Source organism: Wasmannia auropunctata, unplaced genomic scaffold (genome assembly GCF_000956235.1).
Source record: "Wasmannia auropunctata unplaced genomic scaffold, wasmannia.A_1.0 LD336026.1, whole genome shotgun sequence".
Classification (NCBI taxonomy): Eukaryota; Metazoa; Arthropoda; class Insecta; order Hymenoptera; family Formicidae; genus Wasmannia; species Wasmannia auropunctata.
In genome coordinates this window covers 2,413,667-2,437,943 of record NW_012026864.1, presented here as the reverse complement: position 1 = coordinate 2,437,943, position 24,277 = coordinate 2,413,667, and the positions used below count along the sequence as shown (strand labels likewise).

At 37.6% G+C, this 24,277-nt stretch overlaps 2 protein-coding genes across 3 annotated transcripts in view; one reads left to right on the top strand and one right to left on the bottom strand.

Moving 5' to 3' along the window:
- LOC105452846 (ribosomal protein S6 kinase alpha-5) overlaps positions 1 to 17,433 on the bottom strand; it is a 40,636-nt gene extending 23,203 nt beyond the window's left edge. Inside the window, exon 1 of one of the 2 annotated variants that reach the window (XM_011694334.1) lies at positions 16,775 to 17,433. In XM_011694334.1, the coding sequence (XP_011692636.1) occupies positions 16,775 to 16,877 (103 nt within the window). In that variant the 5' untranslated portion in view covers positions 16,878 to 17,433. Of the gene's footprint in view, positions 1 to 8,570; positions 10,887 to 16,774 lie in introns of those variants that run through there. The other variant, XM_011694333.1, reaches the window with a different exon arrangement.
- A 2,788-nt stretch (positions 17,434 to 20,221) lies between these two features.
- On the top strand, positions 20,222 to 23,959 carry LOC105452845 (iodotyrosine dehalogenase 1). Its single transcript, XM_011694332.1, has 4 exons — positions 20,222 to 20,775; positions 21,683 to 21,889; positions 22,206 to 22,522; positions 22,843 to 23,959. Exons 1-4 carry the CDS (start codon positions 20,613 to 20,615, stop codon positions 23,026 to 23,028), a joined length of 873 nt encoding a protein of 290 aa, XP_011692634.1. The 5' UTR covers positions 20,222 to 20,612; the 3' UTR covers positions 23,029 to 23,959.
- Positions 23,960 to 24,277: the final 318 nt, after the last annotated feature.

Below are 24,277 nucleotides of genomic sequence, written 5' to 3'. Positions count from 1 at the left end.
TTTGTCAGGTCAGCGTTCCCGACATTCTTTATAGGTACGTCACGAAGCTTGCAGAAATACGCTCGACCTCTAGACGATGTTTTTTCGTTCCAATTCTTCCTCCTTTTTCTGTACTTCTTTAAATGCTATTATTATATTTATTAATATATATATATATATATATATATATATATATATATATAAAGTTCCTCTATTCACAATAAAAATGTAATTTAAAATATTAAATTACATTGTAATAATTTGTAATTATTTGTTTGTAAATATTAGTAAATAACAAATTAACATTGTTTTATATACAAATCAAATTAAATTTAATTAATATACTTTATGTCATATACATATAGTTATATACATGTAGTTAAAATATATGATGGACATTCGAATGTATAATTATAAATTAGTCACACTAATTGTTTTTTATATAGTAACAAAAAGAAGAAAGTCTCAATTTTTCATTTCTATCTGTCATTTGCAACGTAAAAATGGCTGGCTTTTATCAAAATTTCCGCTATTCATCGCGTTCTCATTTTAGACCTTGTTTTCAATCAGAAAAAGTTTTCTGAATATTAGATATAGCTCACAAAAGACAATAAAGATAACAAAAAAAATCAAGAAGCAGTCCGATTTATTCTTTATTTCTGATATTTTTTTAGAAAGTTTTGTATACATACTTCTATTTAAAAGCCAACAAAAGTTTCATATTCTTTCGACTCAAAAGAATTCTCAAACTCTCAAATTTCTTGAAGACTTAAAAGCTACAAAATATGCTTTTATAATAAAAAATTTTTATACAATACAATTCATTGTACAATATGATTTATACCTACATTTTTTAAAGACATTCTCTTTCTTTTATTGTGTAAAAAAAATTTGTGTGATTAATTTAATACATTAAAATATTTATTATATATTTTAATTATGTGCATAAGTACACGTGTATGTTTATAATATTATTTTTATGTTAAGTATAACAAAAAATATTAATTAAATTTAATCAATTTATATATAAAACAATATTATTTGTTGCTTACTAATATTTCTAAATTATATTATTATTGTAAATTATATAATTATTACATAATATATATTATATATATAATTATTATATAATTAAAAATTATTTATATAACATACGTGAACAGTTATGATCCTAAAATATTACAGACATTTAATTATTAAGATAATTTTAAGCTACTTTCCAAACATTGCTTTCGAGGACAATTTTACTAAAAAGCTGTAGCATATGTAACGTAAATTACAGCTTTTTAGTAAAATTTTCCTCGAAAGCAACGTTTTGAATTATAGCTTTAAAAAAGAAGTTATACAATTACTTAAAAAAAAATAGACAATATAAAATAATAATAATAATACATTACTATAAAATGCGCAATGGAATTTTACTGAACTCATAAGAAATTTCACTTTCGCATAATTTTACAATTTAAAGCTTTATTATTAAAACCACAAGCGTCAAAAATTTTAAAAAAAAGTTGTGCCAACTGACCTGTCCTGGCCATTTTGCAAAGTCAAGTCACAAGTTCCACGAAGAACCAGACCCGCTCAATATTCACACTAGAACTTTTTGGAACATTGGTATAGAGATCGAAAAATCCGTTGTCGCGTATTGCCTCTTCCCGCGCCTACGACAATCAGAAATGGCAAACTCCCGCTGTAGGAACCCGAATCGAGGAGAGGCCACTTTTAGTCCGTTCGATAACGGGTTTCCTGCAGCGTGTAGTGCATTCGCGACAGTGGCACTATATATCCGCGACGGCTCAGGTTGCTTTCCGCTACACGTGCACACCGGCCGACCGAGACGATTGGAGACTGACTGGTGGTCGCAAAAATTTTCAAAGGCCTAATAGCTGAAATTGTCTCCCCACCAATCAGAACTTTTCTAATCTCTAAGGGCGTAACTAACGCCTGGGTTGAACTGTCCCCTCCACTCGCCATGCCGCGTTAGAACTTCTCTTAAAATTTCCGAGAATCTAACGCAAACTTATCCCTCCCATCCCATCACTCATTATACCAAGAAAGTTTTCCCTTGGAAAAGGAAGCCAAAACGATTCCAGGGAACTCTCTATAGAATATTTAAGCTGCCGACTAATCGAATTCTACTAACCTTAAAAACTCGAGGTAATTAATTACACTGGATGTATATCGGATGTAATAACTAATTTTTTTTTTTTCAATTGTAAGAGTTAAAATTTTTTCTTCGCGGGTTCTTGAAAAAGTTATCTGGACCGCGCAGTTGAATTTTTCATTACGATTTCTCAATGCTATAAGCGTATACGTTGTGCCGAATTGTCGAATTGCCTTCGTCGTGAGTGAATGTGAAAATTATTTTCGCGCGACTGTGCCATCGAAATCCATATACGCGGAACTATATCAATCTTTGCTTTTATCGTCCTCCCTTATCTCGAGGCAGTCGATACACGCTACGTCATAATGTCGCAATGGAAAGAACAACGATAATTGCGTTCTGCGATTGTCCACAATCGCGAAAATACGAATTGTTGCGTCGAAAACGAGAAATTTATTAAATAGCTCGACGAGTTTAAATTGTCGCCTATTGCAATTGATTGACGGTAATATTTGCTTATCGTACAGAAATCAAAAGAAAATTAGATGAAAGATATTTTGAAAACATTCTTAATTTTCATGACGCACTTTTCAACGAATTCGAAATCTAATTTTCGTTAAACTTTTTATTTGAAGTTTAAAATTTATCGTACATTTAATTCTGCAAAACTTCACAATTTGAATAAGATATATTTGCAGAACTCGAATCACACTGCCATGCATATTGTGTATCTAATCGTTATATTATTCGAATAAAAACGTGGTTATAAAAATAGCTATAGAAATCGTGTCTATAAAATCGTCTATCATATTAACCATGTCATAAAAATGTGTGACCGACAATTAGGCTTGTATCAGCAACTCCGAAGGACACAATAATTCTCCCTCTCTTTCTATCTCTCCGTACGAAAACGAAGATACGCAAGAGTTGCGCAAGGAGATCTCGTTTTTACGGCCGCATAATTTCCCCCCGCGCTTAATAAATGGCGTGCGGCCGCATAATTTCGCGCTCAATAATTGAAATATTTGCTGGTCAAGCGAATATTACAGCACGATAGCGTTTTTTTTTTCAATTGCACTTTCGTAATATTGTAGAAACAAGGCACATATTACGCCACTGGATGTATCGGGTGTACGTAACTGTAGTCGAGTACCCCTGGGCAAGATAATCGTATCGCGTCGCGTCGGTGAAAAATATTACAGCACCGTTTAGAATTTACAACCGACCGTCGTCAAGAGTATACGAGCGGACAACGCTTCCGTCGATACTGTTTACACGTTTTTGAACCCATCATTTTTTGTCCTCTTCTAATTTCTGTATTTTCTTTTGATAAAGATAAAAAGGAACTTTGCATGAATGTCGGGAGGGAAGTGGAGAATGTGCATACAAAAGATAATATTTGGAACGCAAATAGCGTCGTTATATTAATTTCTGGACGGTTGATTGAAGTTATTATATTCTACGAGTTTTAAGCTCAAATTTATTTAAACCTTCGATGTTCAATCTACCGCGAGATCATCTACCTTCAATATATTTCAATTTCAATTTGCGATATAAAAAGTCAGTCAGACGCATTGTTATCGGTTACATCCGGTTCGTGCGGCCGCGCGTGGAGCGCAAGGAAAAGTATAGGTACATAAAAATATTTTTCCAAAAATATAACATGAAAAAATGGAAATGCAGAACTCATCGCTTCACGCCGGTACTCACCGGTTTATTCTTAAGCAGCCTTGCATTATTTATAGAACAACAGCTGTTTGAATCCTCTGTATCGGTAACTCACGTCCCGTATGAGGCACACGTTATTAGAGATTGATCGAGTCAGTTGCGTTATGCTTTTCCGGCATCCACGTGGAAGCTGCTGCATTCTCCTTTTTTGTTTATTAAGACCTATCTCTCACGGCCATCCAGCACGAACTATCTATCGCTCATTCGCAATTACGTGTCCAATCTCGACTCGTTTTCACGGAATTCTTCTTTTATTTCCGAGAATTCTTTTCATATAGGCACGTAGCAGGTACATATATCCGTGTAAATATGCAAACAAATCGCGCCGTTTGTTTCACGAATTTCTTAATCAATTTAGAGAATTTTCCTTAATTACGAGATATCTAATCTATATTTTGAACAATGTCTCTCACCTATTTCAAATCTATTTTTAACTAATTTTTAACTTACTTACTCAACTTTGTCTTAGCAATTCTTTAAATATCATGAAACAATCTCGACAAGAAAGTTGTAAGAAAATCAATCAAGAGTCATCAATTATATCTTTATCAATATATAAAAAATTCTTATTAAAGATCTGTTCATATAGATTACCTAGAAAGTCCTTTACCGCTTTGTAAACAACATTTTTTACATGTTTATCAAGTTTCTATTTTTTTCCTATTTTCGTAGAATCAGAAAATCGTTAATGTTCGGCTAGAGAGAGAGAGAGAGAGAAAAGAGGCAATCATTCTTGTTAACTAGATGTGTCATGTAACTGAGAGACTCTTTACATGTCGTATTATCGATGGGCACTCCAAATCGCAATCGTTTTGTGCTTGCAATATTAAGTGGCCCGTACATACAATATACAACGTGAGTGAATGCCGTTGCGTCGAAGTTTTACGAAACTTTGGAAAACAGCAGCTCTCGAACGATTGTTTTCGCCCAGGTACTTGTTGTCAAGTATGTGTGTTTGCAGCGTACACGTTGATCATTTCTCTTTAATTTCACGTATAGTTTGTACCAAATACAACCGGTACGTTTCTGGTGCCACGAAAATCCGCGTACACCGACCGACCACGTTAACGCTTTACACAAAAGAAAAGAAAAATACGCCCGAAAAATGCCGATTCTTATTTTATCGAGTGTCCCAAAGAGAGACCCTGAGCACCAGAAATGGTGGTTGTATGGAGTGTCATATTCACACACATGCCACATCTGCCCGCTTATTTTTAACGACGCGTGATATATTTCTTCTTTTACGTGATACGACTTCTTTTCCATGATTCTCAATCGGGACATACGCGACGGAGGAAAATGCATTTGCGCGAATGTGTCAAGCGTAAAATATACTCGCCGCCGTCGCTCTTATCTCCGATTACAAGATCGATCTGACTTTCATAAACAGTTTCATAAACAGCAGCAAGTACCTGTATTATATTTTCACGACAGCGTAAAACGTTATATAATAAACGACGGCTTATCTCCGGAACAAGGACAGGCGGAGGAGAAAGGGGAGGCTGTTCCCATGAAAAAACCGTCCGTCCGTTGCACGTCGTTTGTAATTGGATATTTTCACGCTGGCTTTCGATACTCAGCTTCTCGTTACTCATTGATAATAGCGATTTATTTTTAGCTCTCCCATAACACACACTTGCAGATGCGGTACGGTTGTTCAGCGAGCGCGAACGGCGAGGAGAGAGAGAGAGAATGAGCTACCACCTTTCCGCATGTCGATTAACTCGTTTGCGCTCAAAGAAACGCGGCGCGGGAGCTGCTGACGGAGTTTTCAACTCTTTCGTTATAAGTAGACACACTGCGCACACGCGGGATGGCGGAATACGAAACGAGACATTTCTGTGCCGATTATCGACATCGTCCGCAGCCTCCTCGAATATGTGGAAATGTCGAACGAGCATTGAATTGGATATAAAATTATCGACGTGGAAAATAACTCTCTCTCTCTCTCTCTCTCTCTCTCTCTTTTCTCTCTTTTAAAAGCTCTCGTGCCATATTTTATAAAATTAAAAAAACGTCGTATCAAGAGACGTTTAAAAACGAGCTTCCCTTCGATCGCGAAGAGGTACAACACGGCCGGTTTCGAAAGCGCACAAAACCTGCGGCGTTTCAGCCGTATCCGTGTCCCGTTGTGTATATACCGCAGGAGAAAGTGATTAAGATCTCCCCCCCTTCCTGCCGTGATATTAACTCTTCACCCTTTCGCTAAAAACACGTATATACACAGAACGTATGCGGAACTGCCGCAAGTATTAGGGAATAAAGAATCTGTTTATTTATTTGTTTTTTTTAATATGAAAGAGCGTGTGACGCGGCGCGCGGAGAAACGATGATCGGATGATGATTTAGTGTGCTGCTCCAGGAACAGGTACGGGTAACGTTTGTGAGCGGAAGAAAAGAAAACGAGTGGATGTTGATAAAAAAATAATAATTGATTGCTGAATGTCTCGGTGAATTTTAAGTGCGAGAAGAGGGGGGGGAGGGGAACGGGAGTTACGCGTTATAATGTGTTTTGAGAAGATATTTTCGTCACACTTAGCGCAATCAATACGAAAGGATCTTTCTCTTTCGAAACATGATCTCTCTCTCTCTCTCTCTCTCTCTCTCTCATTCTGTCTTTTCCTCTTTCTCTTCAGAATAAACGCGAATATCTATAAAAGAAGAAAAGATCTTTACGCATGAAGGACAATGTCGCGCGCGGCAACGCAAAGTGTAAGGTCGAAGTCCGCATTATGTTGTGTTCGCGTCGGAGAAAAGTTCGTCGAGAAAAGCACCGTTGTGTACGCTTGCGTCTGAGGAAAAATCGTACATGCCAAGACAAAGAAAAAATTTCGAATCGTCGTCGAAACGTCAACGAATCTGAATAAGGGAGTACAGTAAACTTATAGATATTGATCTTGACATGTTCAGGCATAGTGAACGTTAGAAAAGTATATAACAATGCAGATTTTCTTAATAAACTATATACTTAATAAACTATAATAGAAGATTGGAAATATCTCAAGAAGAAAGGAATCTGAAAATATCTGTCATTGAGAAAGTTAAGAATAGCATTGTGAAAGTCATAGAATATATATATCCTATGTACATAGATTTATGGGAGTATAATTATGGGGATAAAATTTTGGTTTTTTTGCTCCAAATGTGAAGACTGCCCTATTATTGAAAACAGGGAGGACGTTTGCCAGAAATATATTGTTACATCTACACTTTCTCTTTATCTTTCTTCCTTTTTGCTTTAGTCACAAAAAAATTTTATCTCCTATACGTATCCCTATCCTTTACATTCATAAAGTTGATTGTATCATATTAGACTACCCGTGTGTGTGGTGAGATTTTCACAATAAAAATAACTTGAAGACATCTTACGGTTTAACGGAACCGCCGTTTTTGCCTGCTTAGTTAAGGCTCTCGAATATTTAATGATAGATAGGAATTGTCCGAAAGTTTTAATGGTCTTAAAGTTTAAACTGAATCTTTAACTATGAAGACCCGTTCAATGTGGTTTCTGCCTTTTATTTTACGCTGCTATAATGGTCTGCCAAAGATCGTATTTGGATATGAAAAACAGCACATCAAAAATGCGTTCTTATATACAAATAAGTTAATGTGTATCCATCATTAGGTCTAAATGATGGATACACATTAACTTATCTGTATATAAGAACCATTTTTGATGTGCCGTCTTTCACATCCAAATACGTATCTTTGGCGGATCATTATAACAGCATAAAATAAAGGACAAAAATCACATTGAACAGATCTTCATAGTTAAAGATTCAGTTTAAACTTTAAGACCATTAAAACTTAAAAATAAAAATTTTTCTAGATTCTAGACAAATTTATTAAAGAATATCTTAATTGATAGTTCGCATAAACATGTTAATGTGATGTATTAAACGTGAGATGTGCCGTTACGTATTAAAAAAGCTATCTAATTTTAAATCTATAATATAATTTGAAAAGAATAGTCGAATTCTTAGAATAAAATATTATAATAGAGTATAAAATAAGCTTCAAATGTTTTAAATCTTAACTGATTTTAATTATACTAAATTATCATTCTTTAAACAGCCTTGGAATATTTTGGCCTTAAACCGATATCTGCAATCGTGTTAATAAATCATCAAAGTCTGAATTGTAAATTTTATTTTAAATATTCTACACGTGTTTAGTAATTTAGCATCAAAAAAGATAAATAAAAAACCATTAAATAGTAAAAAATAAAAAAAATAAATAGAAAAATATCTGTTTCTCTTTGGGGGAATTAAATCGTCTGCAAAAAAATAACACAACAAATATAATTTGAAATTATGAATTTTTAATATCACGAGCGATTGCTATGCCGCAACCCAATAACAAACGGAGAAATGTTAAACGGTCAGATCGATACGTAATGGGTCTTAAGAAGCCTGCGGTTTAATGTATCAGCCGTATTTACGACCTGTTGAAGCCATTGCTAAATATCATGCACGGTACATTCGCTATAGTCAGCATAAATTCCTGGTCTTAAAAATACTGCATTGTTTTTCCTTCCATTTATTTTAATTTATCGTATCTATTTTTCAGTTTAACAACGAGGCGAAGCATGAAAGACGGTTGTTTTTCAAACTATCGAGGAATATCATAATACGCCTGCGATCCGACCAAAGAATTATCGCATAATCGCCGGACGTGTATTTAAAGTACGAGTGACGAAAAGGATCCGCACGACGACGATAAAACGTCGTTTATCATCAACAGAAGGTATGCATTTTACCTGTGTCAGATATTTCCACGTCGTTCCAATCGTCTATGATGACGGAGGGGCTCATTGCACACTCGACATCCTCCCCGGTGCAGTCGATGATTTCAGAGCCCTCGTGAATGTAGACGACCGCTTTGGAGTCTTCGCGAACGTAGAGGACCGCTTTCGAGTCCTCGTGGACGCGGACAGGCGCCTTGGCGGGGTTGGCGCGTCTCTCGGAGTCCTCGCGAATGCAGAGGATCGCCGTCGAGGAGTCCTCGCGGGTACAGGCTAGCCCCTTGGGGCCCTCGCGACCGTAAACGACTACCTCGGAGCCCCCGACGACGTCGCGCTTAGCGTCTGTAGGTATCTCAATGACGTCGTCTCTAGCCTCGTCGGAGTCGTTAACATCTAGGTCGTTTATGTCCTCAACAAGGCCGGAGGAAAAGGAGGATCCCTTCCTGCTCTCCTCCCAGTGGTCCGACCGTCTGGCCTCGTTGATGATCAAGATGCCGGCGGTGTCGACGCTGAGGAGCGCCCCGTAGTGATTGTAATTACTGAAAATGACGTCGCTCAGGTCGCCGCAGCTCTCCTCGAAGTAGCCGCTCTCCTTTTTCGACGGGATTGAAATACCGCAGTCGCTCGTCACGAGACTCTCCTCTTCCTCCATCGCGAAACGTCGGGAGGCCCGAGAGGGACGGTTACGACGTGCGTGCTGCGTACGTCACTGTCGTCGCGGCGCGAGCAATGTCGGCGGGAATGAAGACAAAAAAAGAGCAAGAAGAAAGAGGCCGGGGGAACTGTATCCCGGCGATCGACATAAGGTCAAACTTTTCGCGTAACGATATAAGTCGTACACCGTCGCTGCTGTCGTTATCCTCACGAATATACAACGGTGATTCGAGTTTAGTCACATTGTCTCGTATTCATGAAATATTTTACGGGCCGTGTGCCACGTGAGTATAAGCACGATTTATCGCGGCACGCCGAAGGTCGGTGGTGTCTTTAAACGTAAACACACCGACCCAGCTGGTCGCTGATCGCGCCGTAGGACGTGCTTAATTGTCCGCACGGAAGCCAGCCGAACGCCGTGGTCCGCGCGATGATCCCGGCCAGAAGCGTCCGTTAAACGAAACGTAAATGTCGTCGGTTATCCTACTGACACACTTATGTACCGTGCAGCCGAGCAGAGCGCGGACGACACGCTCGCAGTCGGTTCTGTTCGCACGATCAGTCGGCGAACAGCTGGGCGGGCCTTGACCAGATTCGCGAATATCTCGCCCCGTTTTCCACGGCGAGAGGGAATGTCATTCGTCGAGTAGCCGGTCGACTGGCAATGCCCGCGGTATACACACACTTCGGAACGCTCGTCGCGAGACGTCGGGTGCGAGCCCTAATCGTACCACCCGGTCGCGACGTGTTGACGTACTTTTTATCGGCCTGAGAACTGAGCGAACGAGTCTCCACGTTCTTCACTCGATGTCCACGAAATTTCCACTTGAAACACAAGTTCTCATCAGGTATCAGTTTCTGGGTCGCGTTTCTAGTATTGTCGAACTAGACGATGATATTGTTGACGGATACGTCATTGATGTGGAATAATTCCGGGATCGAAGGTCGCGAGTGTACGGCGTTTCCGAACGTTTCCTTTCACGCAGCGAAAGACGGTTCTACAAGAGACCGACGTACACTCTCCTATTTGACTTAAAAATGACTCAATCAGAGGCAAACCAAGTAAAAATTCAAATGATAATAATATATAATCCCGGCGTTTTCAGTCAAAATTCTTTATCATTGCAGGTGCGGTGTAATGATATAGATATCCGCACTAATTCTGTTTCTCTTAGGAAAAAGAAAAATTGATATTCGCAAAGAAAATTCATATAATATGCATTTCACATCACTGCAAACATAGCCAATACTTAGACCTCTTTTGATCATGAAATTCTATTTACTTTAGCTTTGATTTGCACATAAAGTACGATTTCGCGCCTGTGACCTCCGGGATAAATCGTTGAAAGGAGCAATGCCAGTGGATTTCAGAAACTTCGTCATATTTAGTCCCGCTTTAGGAAAAAAAAACTTTACACTTTCACTCGAAATGACCCGCGTTTCAATAACGCGAACAAGAATCCGTGTCCTCGCGCGAAAGTACGTGGGTCTCGGTGTCGTGGAAACTTATTGTCGATCTTGATCTTTATTGCCTGTTTCTTAACTGTCTCCAAGGAACGTATACGCGCGACACTGCGACGAGATTACCGCGTCCGTCGCGCGTACGTACTGTAACGCGAATTACACGAAGCGCGAACGAGAATCCGCACGACGTGTACTCCTCGCGTCGAGTCGTTGTGGACTGAAGAACCTGACCGACGGATCCTACACGAGCCGCGTTTCTCACCCACCCCACCCCGTTTCCACCCTCCCTCTCCCGCCACCCGGCGGAGTACTAACAGCTGATTTGGAAAACACCGAGGCCCCCTCCTCAGGCGCGGCTCTAGCGCGACGTCGCGCCCCGTGGTTACATAACGCGACTCCCCGACGTCGATGTGGCAAGGAACTTCGGGAAAACCGAAATTAAACGTAACGGGTATCGTTACGCGTAAATGTACCGTAGTCGTGTACGGTAAGAAATCAATATCAGTAAAAGTATCGCACGCTAGCACGCGGAATTCACGCGTTTCTCACAAGCGGATAACCCACTGGCCCCTGTGGCGCTGCGCATTGACTTCAATATTGTACATCGCTTCGTGCAATTAATTTAATTAGCCGAAAGAAAGATATGCCGCCGTATACTGAATACACTGTTAAAAAAAAGATATGTAAAATTGCTCATAAATAAAATATATTTCCTTATAAATCGTGTGACTTTAACATTTATTTTTCGTATAATTTTACATATCTTTTTTACAATGTAAAAGTTGTTATGTAAAGTAAAAAAATTTTGAAAATAACTTATTCAATATCGTCAGTTTTAATCGGATATTATAGCAAAAGTAATTATTATAGGAAAATAGTTAAAAAAAGGGACTTTATAAATATTTTTATAAATAAAGTTTGACAATAGCTATTTTTTCAGCTAAAACAAAAGACAATTCCAAGAGAATTCAAAACTACATGGTATTTTTCAAAAGATAACAGAAATTTTTACACTAATTTTTTTAAAATAATTTTATTAAAGTATTAATAATTGAAATAAGTAATTATTGAAATACAAAATTAAAAAAGGAATTAAAAATAAGAATCTTATTTTTTAGCCAATTAAATTTTTAAAAATTTGATTAGCTATGGAAACAAGATTCAAAAAGTTTTAGGACGTAATTGTATGTGTTTGAAAAATACCAATGCGTCGAGCAATATCACAAAGCACTAATTTTGTCTTTAACATACTTTTTCGGAATGATTGTTGACTCACGAACGATATACGCATACTACATAAAAATTGTCTATTCGAACGCACTGCAAACAAGTAAAATAAGCCGTTATCTTAAAAACTTTAGAAATACTGTCTTACAACCGAAACTAGTTGCTGATGTTTTGTTAAAGTTTTGCGTCTCGATGCGATTTCCTTTCAAAAATTCACTAATTCAAACAATCGAATTTGAATGCTCGTAGGATGACAAAATTGAAAAGAAAAATACGAGCATTTTGATGCGAGAATTATTGACGTTTAGCATGACAAATTGTTATGTAAACAATATAAAATGTATAATATAATACATTTTCCTGAAGAAAATGTAATAGATTCTAAAACTAATTTTTTATTGGTACAAGAAATCACATTTTCGACGGTAAAAATATGAAAAATTTATGAGAAACATTTAATATTACAATTCTTTGCAAAGGCACACAGAACTATTCAATTCGTAGCTTACAATTGTAAATTTACAAATCGATAATATGCACTCTGCTCCGATGTTCAAACGCACGGGATTAAAGTTCAGAAAATCATCATCGTGCGCGAACTAGCTTACCTTTGACCTTTCGTAAATATTTCATGGGGCTTCAATAGTAGCATGTTAGTATGAAATTTCCCTTTTAGATATATATAACTTTCGATTTATTCTGCTCGAATAATTATAAAAATTTTCGTGATTTCTATATTAAGTTTGTGATATGCACAATTTAAATAAGTACCTTAAAATTAAATTATACATATAAAAATCATAATGAAACTAATTGTTATATATAATAATGAATTACAATAAATACAAAATGTTAATAAAAATTGACATTTGTTCCATGCAATTATTTACGAATTTTCATGAACGAGCGTCAATGCAAATCTCCTTTCGATAAACTAAAAAACAGGTACATATTTAAAATTTTTTAGCAGACAAGAATTTCGTTCCATTATGCAGATATTTCACGTTTAAATATTTTTATGTCAATGACGGCAATTGTAACGGTATACTAGAATAGAATTAATTACATAAACGGGGTGAACGAAGATCGAATTGGTCAGTTCGACATTTCGCGAACTTGTCCGATTCGAGAACTTCGGTGGCTAAAAGTCGCGATTTAACTTCGACGTTCGATTGGATGATATTCATACAGATTTGTCTCCGGGACGCCAACGTCGGTGGAACCGGCTCCGACGATATCGCGCCTATCGAAAACCCGACGACGCAGAAGACGTGTGGCGACCGGCTTCGCGCCGATGTTTTTTCGTTCTCGGACGAGGACGAAACAGGATTCGCGGGTGCGCTCGTAAGCCAAACGATTTAATCTTGTTTTGTGATGATAACAGCGTGATTATATCGTCATTTGGTCATTTGTATCTTTTTCGCGAGGAAAAATAACAAACAGGGTTCTCCTGCGGTCTGAAACGCCTAATTCGCCAAACACACTGGAAGTGACAACAGAATATAACACGGAAAATTAAGCATATCAGATAATATATATTTATTATATATTAGAAATAATTATAAGAATTATATATTAGGAAATTGTAATTGAATATGTTAGAAAGTTGTAATTTTATCTCTCGAATAATAATATTATTTTCCCGACAGGAACAAGAAGATCCAAGCATGAATGTGTTTGACTACCATTACTGACTACCATCACTGTAAATACCGTACGCGAAATGTAAATAAAGTTATTGAGAAAATAGACGATGATACCTTTCAGGTAAATTTAGCGAAATTAGAGAAATTCGTAAATAATTTTAGATCGCAATGTGAGTCATCACAAAACAATTTCTTAAAGTAAATAAAACGAATTACATTCAGGGTCAAGAATCAACTTTGAGATATTCCATTCCACTGCACTCCATCATCAGCAAACGCTTATTTTCTCAGCTTCGATTAGCTGTTTACCGTCTTTTAATTTCCAAATATAGAGTTACGATTCCTAGAAACGACGAGTGTTGTGAATCACTCCGTGACTTCGCAGCTTCCTTCGTCTCTTTGTACAGTTCGTTCGTAAAAAAAAAAGAAACCTCGTAATTGTCGAACAATTGCGAATAATAAATGACGTCCGCATGACGCTCAAGTAACATTTAAAATTAAATGTCAAGTGTATAAAAAAAAATGTTTGAAGAAAGATCTAGGCGAGCGAAAGCGCGGAGAGAGGCGGCGGCAAGAGAGAAGAGAGAGAGAGAGAGAGAGAGGAACGACGCGGAATGTTTCTCAACGAGTTCGTATGCATTTTAACAGGTGGCGGCACATCGTATCTGTTGTTGAATAAATAATCGGCCACGACGTTAAAAACCGCAACGAGATATCGCGCCGAGCTCTAATCATTGGCGCCGGTCCACGATGTAATATTACACTGCATTACGGTATCGCGTTAACGACAGCGATAGTACTCGTATACTTGATTTGATTGTATCTCATGTATTCGTTCTATTTCTTTCTTATTTCAAGATGGCATACAGTACACACGCTTGAAATAAAATAACCGCGGTAATTAAAATTTACCAAATCGAACCCTCAATCTAATTGCACAGTACTGGATTTAGTTAGCTTAACAGTAAAAGAATTTTTTAACGGCTTGTAGTTATATATATATATATTAATATTAATAAATTTGTACAGTCGTGGACACATCGGTTGCGACACTTTTTTTATAGGTTTCTAATATATATTTAATATACATAATATGTACTTTATAGATAACTAATATGTTGCAAATGCGAACCACGATGTTACTATCTTTAGTCTAGAGACAGTACAACACCAATCGTGGTCCGCATTTGCAAAATATTAGTGCGTTTTGAAATCTATAAAAAAAGAATGTGTCGCAACCGATGTGTCCACGATTGTACAGCTAAATGAAAATTAAACGAGACAAGTATTTAATATCGTTCAGCACTATGTCATACAATTTTGAAGAAAATAATATACAAAAAAGAAATTGCGAGATGCTTAACTATAATAAAAAAAATCGAGACGTCATGAGAGATGCAGATAAAACGATAATATTTTCATGATGAAGCTACAAACAACAATGTTTTCCTAGTTTAAGCTCATGTATATATATATATTTAGCCGCTTTGTGATAAACAATTTCATAGTATTTCTTTGCGATTTTACGTCACTTTAATGATATGCGAGTATAATATCTAAAAAATTGTGTGTAATTCCGCGCTAGACTACAACAATCTAAATATACCGTGACGCATAAATATCAAATAAGTATATTGCCATGAAAAATCTATCGATAACTTTCCAGCCGTCGACCTTAAAATGCATTTCCCGACCAACGATTGTCCAACTATTTAAGTATTATCTACAGTTTGGGGATGGAAACGCTCGAGGAAAGTGTTAAATCAATAACTTTCTCCATTTTTCTTTTCTTGCCGTTACGTAAACGACTTGACAAGGTCACTTTCAAAGGATCAGAGGGACGTTTTCAGATACGTCAGGTATGAGAAGACTAAATAACATTAAAATGGATAAAAACCTTAACTAATTGTTGAGGAAAGGTATTTTTTGTCTGTCAGCAGAATTCTTTTCTAAGGACATGGAAAGTATTTAAAATTATTGATCAGGTCACTTAAGCCTGTGATCGCTGTCAACAAGATATAGCGCATAAAGTAAGAGGAATAAGGTGACGCGAAGAATGAACTCTTGTAACAATTAACAGATGAAAGAGCAGGGTTTTCAACGACCCATTGAGGCCGACATTTCATCCTGTAAAAATAATGACGAAAGGAAAGTCTTTTATCGAGACAGTAAGGCAAGGCAGGCGGTATTGGTAGTCTAAACAATCGTGTATCAACTTTCGACGAACCGACGAACGTGTTCTTAATTTGACAGATTTGGAAAAAAATTGGAAAATACCAGAAAGAGGAAGAGAGAAATAGCTTAACAAATCTCAGTCGCCAACGTTCGGAGACCAGACTTATTTTCACGGAACGGCTCATCCGAAACTCGTCGTCGAAACGTGCGCGGGCCGAGAGTTTTGCCCCTGCCAGACTCTCGCGAACGCGAGAGAATGATTTTTGGCGACGGTACCAGTGTTTTTGACAGATCAGACCTAATTTCTAGAATGGCTGGCCGATTATGTTTACATACTGCTGCACGGTTAAATATAGAGAGAGCCTATTTATCTAGCGGCGGGAAGCCGCGCGCGCGTTGGTGATCCCGTGAACGCGTCACGCCGAGAGAACGGCGAGAGGAGTCGTCTCTTTTTCCGTTCCTCGTCCTCTTCTCTTTTTCAGACGGGAACGGATTTTCAAGCGACGAGGAGGCCGGAGAGAGAGAGAGAGAGCCGGCGCAAAAACTTCCCTCGATCGTCGCAAGTTTTAATTTTATATGCCGTGTCCGCGCGCGTGTATGCCGGCCAGCGGCGCTATACGTCGACGGCGCTACTGTTATTCGTTCGAATAAGTATGTCTATAAAGCGACACGCGCCGATATTTTCTCGATCACCCTACGGCCGTTGTCAAAGTACAAAAAAAGTATACCCACGATGGCGACGCGTTTCAATTAACGATTGCCGATTGCGTAACGCAACATATATTCGGGCAGCGTCGATGGCATTGAGAAACGACCCGATATCGGCGACGACGATAAAGCATTATACCGTAAAGACTCTCGTAGAACGATATCGAAGCTCATTGCGATTTCGGCGGCCTACCGCTCGACTCGCGAGCGAAGACGGTATAGAAAGGATCTGCTCTCCGCGTGAGCGTATACGATCGCGTCTCGATCTCCGGGACCTTTGACACCTACTACATCAGGCATGCAAAGTGACGGAAATCAAATAGCAACTAGCAGACGTGGACGTACCAAATATCAACTCGTGGGTGACCGTCTGCTCCGTGCTGCTCCGTGGCATGTCGAAAGCGGGTGGGGGTGGCGGTGGAAGTAGCGGCTGCATGGCGTTCTCCATACCCTCTCGCTCTGTCCTTCTTTCGCTCACTCACTCACTCTCTCTCGTTCTCTGTCCCTGTCTCTGTCTCCTTCGCTCTTACGCGCCGCGCACTTGTCACCGTTATCGTCGTTTTCTGCTGGACGTACACGATCGGGAACGAGCTCCGGGATCCGCTCAATCGACGCGCATTTCGCGGTAACGCGGTACGCCCATATCCGCGTCGGGAAACGTCTCTCGCGCTCCGTCGCTCACGCGCTCCGTGTACGCGCACACGTGTGTCCGTTCCGCGCGTGTACCCGCGAGACGTACGTACGTAACGTATCCGTATGTGTGCGTGATGCGCGCGCGCGCACGGTATGTGCGGAGTACGCGATAATATACGGCGTAGAGAGGAGCGCGAGAGCTCCGATTTTGCGCGTGCAGAAGGTGCAGCCGGAGCGCACCGGCACGACCCGCCTTGTCGCACGAGGATTCGCCCGCGGAGAGTCACGGACTCACGGTTTAGCGCCCGCCGCCGCCGCCGCCGCTGTCGCGGCCCTTTTTACATGATCACCTCCGCAGACCGCCCGTTTCGCCGCGCCCGAATGGTGCGGACGGACCCGCAACCGTGTCGCCGGACCCGTGCACGTTTTCGCTACTGCGCGCTCCGCGCCTCTCGCGCAGCCGCCGCGCGCCTCCACTCATTGGCCGGCCGCGCCGCTGACCACTTCAGGCCCGTATCGCCCGATTCCGCGCGCCTCGGCACGTGCGGCGTGGTCTTCTTCTGCACCTGCTATTGGTGTGCGCACCACCCCGACGGTAAATTCGACGTCTGGCACGCGGAAAACGCGCGACGCGAGACGCGTGTGCGTGACATGTAAAGGCGTCCAATAAAATGCATACGCAAATGCTAACGCGAAGCTTACCGTTATTGTTTCGACGAAGCTTATTACTTTACTCGGCGGCGTATAACGGTCGAAACGCGTTTATGTACTTTGGCGAACATAGTGCGCATCCGGTACATCCAACCGAAATCGCCGCTCGATTCTGAGCTGAGCAAAATGCAAGGAATCCATTCCAACTGTCGCTGTTGATTTGGTATTTCACGTACGATGGCTGATGTAATATATAACAATCATGTTGCAACTGCTGCAAGCCAACTGCTTCGCTTTGTATCGGTTATTTAATGTCAAAATCGATGAAGTAAAAGAAAAAAAAAGGGAAAAACATAACAGATACATATTAAATTTGAATGTAATTTTATCAAACAAAATTTAATTGAGTTTCTAGAAGTCTCTTTTCATCGTCGCACACGTCGAATGCTTGATACATCCCTGCTGTCGAGGATTTCGTGCGATTTCTTATCTCTACCGTTGCTTTTTTTATATCTTATACAATGTAGTTCCGAAGTGTCGAACGCAGCTGCTGATATTATTAGAGAGAGTTTCGATCGTAAAAAGTCTATACGCAGGCAATCGGAATATCTTTTATAATTCTGTGTTCTTCGAGGAAGGCATTGTATACTGCGTTCTCGTTAATTCTATGTATCGATTTTTCCTTATTGATAATCAAGGTCAGCATGGCGCGCGTTGCATCACCTACTGATCGTAAAACCGAAGAGAAAACGGGAAAATACGCTGACAGATTGGTACACAAGTTAAAGAATTAATTCGTCATCATTACACAAAAACAACGAAAAGGAAAAGTACAAGAATCGATAAAAATTTATTTTTTTTTTCCTAAAAAGATTATAACGTTATCCTGCCTGATCTAATTTTCTTGCAAAAGTTTTATACACAGAAATACAAAAAAAATATCCTATTATACATATTTTATAATAAAAAAATGTATAGGTACGAGAAAATTTCTTAATTTAGTATTTTCCTTTTAGTATATTTTTTTAACTCTTATTATCGACGTGTTGTATTAGGTTGTTACTGGTCAAAATTATGTAATGTGTAAATAATGGAGCAAGTGTATAATGCAATTAGAAATTTCTACAAACTAATTCTCGGTTTCAATTACATTCAGTATCGCCGTATTCGGTTATAAATGAAGGAGAAACGCGTTTAAAATGCAAATGAAACGCTAAGTGATTTTCACAAATTTCAACGAACCAAGATAACTGTCGTCAGAATAAACTCGGCTTATGGTGTAGTTAATACAATCAGGAAACTAGAAGTTTATCTTAGAAATTTAACGGGGTGACACAAACATCGCTAACAAATTTGCTGTCTGAATTCGAGTATCTACACTTGCGCTATATTATCATTCAACTGCATTGTTTTCTTTGGTCAGTTAATTACTGAATCGTATATTACAAAATATGAAATAAGCAGCAAAAAAAAGATGAAGAAATGAGCGTCATTAAGAAACGAGAGACGAGATCTGGAACAGGATAGAATCTAGTCGCTCTACTTGCTTTCTCCAAATGGCACATAAATTCTTTCATATTTAGTATATATATATATTTATTGCAGTCTTCGTTAATCTTTATTTTTATTTAAAATAAAACAGTTTTGAGCTTGCTATCGCTCTGTAGCTCATGAGATAAGATGCAATATTCAAAAGAAAAATCACATCGTTTTGAAGGTCCTGTGTTTAAACATGCAAGAAGTTGTTTGTCCCTTATTTTAAGAATTTCCGTTAGGAGTCGCAAACAAGATATCGAAAGTAAACGAAGAGCGTGCAAGATCCTCTCTCCCAGACAGCTGTTTTATAAACAAAGTTGCGATAAATATAGTATTTCGTAACAATATTAAACGTCAACTGTTCAAATTAACACGCCATAAAGGCGATATTGCTCGTTTTTTAGCCTCCAACCTGACAATGAAAAGTGCAAATGATCAGCATTTAATTCCATTTTACTGCATTATGTGAAAAGTGCATTTGTATTATACTTATGTGATATAATCGGATCGAATAATATAATATAAATAAAAATGTAAAATAAAATTACAATACAAAATTATAAAAGGCAAAAATAAATCCTAAGTAAAGCCGAATGCAAATATCCCATTATAATTTTTCTGTTATATTGTATTATATTTTGTCAAGTATATTTAGAACTGATCACAAAATAGGTTGCATGTTAATTTTTCACTATTAATTTCATTCAGTTACATGTAGTAAAACATAAAAATGATCTATATACACAAGTTATGAAAAAACTATTTACATATATGGAGCAAATGGCGGAGATCATTTTTAGACTAAGAAAGCCAAATTTTTATAAAACCAGCATATATTTTTTCATATTCTTAACGCTTTCGAAGGTAAAATATATATACATTAATATATATTATATAAATATATATTAGGTAAAATATATATACATTCCACGTGCTATAGCTTAATTCCTTTAGCTGACATTCCCGTTGTTGCTTACGATCTTTCTGTTCGCGCAATTCTCTCTTCTAAAATAACATATTGTAAAATAACGTACGTAAAATAAATATGCTTACAATGGCGTTCTTTTTCTGCAGTAGTGCATTTGAAAAAGTTTTTATAAAATTTAATTTTGAAGGTTATCGAAGGTTATCGAAGTAAAGAGAAAGAAAAATAGAGTCTCTCCCCACTTAATTCTCGTCCTTCTTCCCTTCCTCTTCGCGCCTTGAATCGTACATTCACTTTTTTTTAGTAAACACTTGATACTAACATCATTTGATTTTATCTGATCATTCGTACAATATCAGTTGAATTGCAACCATTACTCGATAGTAGACCAGTAAGTGAAAAGCCGCGCTGTAGACTGATCTACACTGTGCTACAGAGATGTTCGCCGAATACGCGCCCTTCACAATTAAGTACTTCTATCACATACTCATCGTCGTTGTTTCGTTCGTTTTGTTTAAAAAATTCTTCGGACGACCTGCTGCCGAGAAAAGTGGGACGCATGCATTCACGACATCCGACGAATCCACGGATCCAAGTGAAAGTAATGTCACAGCGAATACTTCTTACGTGCGAAACGTTGAGTGGAAATGTGATTGTCGGTCACATTCGCCTCTCGTTTTGGAAAAAAAAAACGCTAAAGAATGGTGGAAATGCCTAGGTTTTTCGCTTGAGATCTTATATAACATCACTTATTTTATTGGAGTAATTGAGATTTCGCATAGAAAATAACATGATAATGATAAGAAAATGTATAGTAAGCAGTAAATAAATCAATAAATTTTACTTACAGCTCCTGCTTACGTTATTGCCTTATGTGCCTCGACTATAATTGACTGATTTTCTAACACCTTATTGCTTACGTTTTTTTTATGTGCCACAGCATGTGCCTAGAGTAAAAATTAATGAACTTAATAAAATGCTAAATTTTCTTAACTTATCGTGATCAGAAATATTATACATTTTAGAATTATTAAAGCAATTAAAATGATAGTGATTTTTATTCATAACGGTTTTAGTCACATTTTCAGAGATTTTTCGTGACTTTTATAGCAATATGTAAATAATTCAATTAATTGATTTAGTTTTACTCTTCTTATTCTTTATTTTAAAAAAATATATATAGATGTATATAATAATAAATTTAAATAGTCGAAATAATCGTCGATAGTTTTAATGTTAAAAAATCTATCTCACGATAGTATCAAGCGATTCTTATTCTGTTTTCAATGTTAGAAAGAGAAGGACCCAAAATTCTTTCACAACTATTCCAAAATAATTTTATTCTGTATACGAATTAACGCAATCTAAAGTTTAAATTTTACGTTTTTGATTCAGCTTTTAGTAGTTCTGTGTAGAATATTATCAGAAAGTATACACATAAATCTAAGCAGTTCGATAAGAATATTTCGATAAGATAAAATACTTCGCATTGTTTTCGTTGCTTGCAGAACTGGACAAAAAATCATATAAAGTAGAACCAGCTTTGCCATATGATCTCAAGCATATACCGTACCACTACGTCCGGAAACCCGAAAAGGAATTACTGGCTCGTGCATCAGAATTTTATCAAGTAGCTGCAGCGAGGCGGACCTTAAGATTCTTTAGCACGAATCCCGTTCCGAAGGAAGTTATTCGTGAAATTATAAGGGCCGCAGGTACTTCGAGATGTGACACTTGCCAAATAAAGTCTCTTTCAAAATTCGCGAAGCGAATTTCAAGCTCGCAAAAGCACTGCACGATAAAAAGATTAAAATTCTCCAGCGTTTCAGACTTTTTCAAGATGTGAACAGATATTGCAAAAATATAAAAAAAAGATGATCCAGAATATAAATTATGCGTTAAAATATCGAAATTAAAATTTAATGTCATCGATGCTGACACTAAACGTGCTTAGAATAAATTAATTCAAAATATAAATTACATATCTCGTCCTTTCAAGTTACATAGGTACTCACCTTTTATTATACTTAGGCACTGCTCCCAGCGGCGCACATACAGAGCCATGGACCTTTGTTGCGATATCCGATCCGACTACGAAATCAAAAATCAGAGATATCATCGAGAAGGAGGAGGAGATCAATTACAAGAAGAGGATGGGCATAAAATGGACGACTGACTTGACTCCGCTAAAAACTAATTGGATAAAGGAATACATCACCGCAGCACCGTATCTGATACTCGTGTTCAAGCAAACTTACGGCATTTTGCCAAATGGACAGAAAAAAATTCACTACTATCACGAAATGAGCGTTTCTATCGCATGTGGAATTCTCATTACTGCTATACAGGTAATTTATTTAAATGTCTCCTTGGTCACAAACGTCATTGAGTTACCTTCAAAAATAAATCTTTTTTTTGCAACAAACCTTGTTCACAAAAAATTATGAAAAATCGAGTATATGTACTAAAATAAATTAATTTATGAAGAGAAAAGGAAATATCGATTCGAAAAAAAATGATCTCTGATCAAACGTATTTACAAAATTTTGTTTAAGCGTTCCGTAACGAATGTAACGTGTATATTTCGTGAACTTTGGGATATTTCTCTCTTGCGTAATGATTGGGTTTATATTTAATTTAATTTATTGCATGTCACTCTTAAATGCAGTATACCGGATTGGTGACACTTACATCCACGCCAATGAATTGCGGACCGGCCATACGCAGTCTCCTTGGACGTCCATTCAACGAGAAGCTCGTTTTACTTCTGCCGGTTGGTTATCCAGCTGAAGACGCCACTGTACCCGATTTACAGCGGAAGGATCTGTCCGAGATTTTAGTCGAGATCGATTAACGGAGATATAAAATGCGATTGACTTATGTCTTATCGCTATCGCTTGATGCGCTGGAAAAAAAATGGGGAAGATACTTCTTACTTTACACTGGGGAAAAATTGAGAATGTGTGGAAGTGTCTGAAATAAATAGTCCAACATGTATTTATGTTAATGCTATTTTTATGAAAAATGTTATATTTTTCGGATTACTAACGTTTTTTTTTTTAATATCTTACATTACAGTTTGTGGATAGCAATTATTAACTATAATCGTAGAACGTAGTGCCCCTTGGCTTAAAACATCGCTGCCAATATTACAAAAGTAATCGTAACATTCGAAAAAAAAGCTAATCCCTGAAATATAGCACCTGTTCGTGAGTCATGTTCGTTTGTTATATTTCTTTCTCCGGCGAAGAGAATAAAAAGTATATAATGGCACGCAATAGAGACTGCTTTAAACTTAATAATCCGGTTTTGTATAAACTAATATTTATTTTCAAATTTGCATACATAATGTTAAAAGTAAGCGATTATAAAATGTAAATCCATCACTCTAATCGGAAAAGGGGAACTTAGAAGGTGAACTGATAAAAATTCGAGTGTATCTAATAGTACAATTAGGCGGTCGTAAGATCGTCAAATTGAAGAAAAAAGTTTTTTTACATTAAATCAAAAAATACCAAATATCACCTACAGCGCCGTCTTAAATTAAGTACATTTAATATATAAAATATAAAAATACTGAGCTATAAATGACGAAGAACATGTAGAATATAATGTTTTTTCCTCCGGCACTGCAAGTCCGGTACTGTATATGACAGCTATGTCCACTACTAATAGCTATGTGTAAAAGCTTTTAGTATCATGATACATACAGAGAAACAGATAATATTTCTATTTATCACTATTCATGGAACAAATACTATTAATATCATGATCTAGAATATGAATTCTTTCGTTTTCTTTTTTCCGTATTTCTTTTTTTTCCTTTTTCCCTATGAAACCCGACCCGAGCCAAGTCAATAGCGAGGAGCTAAGAGTTAGTGTGAAAACTTCGAGAGATCGCCAAACTTTTTTCGTTAAATTTAAGCAACTGCAAAAGTTCGAAAAGCAACCGAATTTCAAATATCATTGACTAAGAGTAGAGTAGAGTCTAGAACTAGGAGAGTATTGTCCTATTTAGCGATCTTTAATTAAATCTCTATCGATTCGTTCGTTCACGTTAGTAATATCGCTGTAAGGTGTATATATAATATATACATACACAC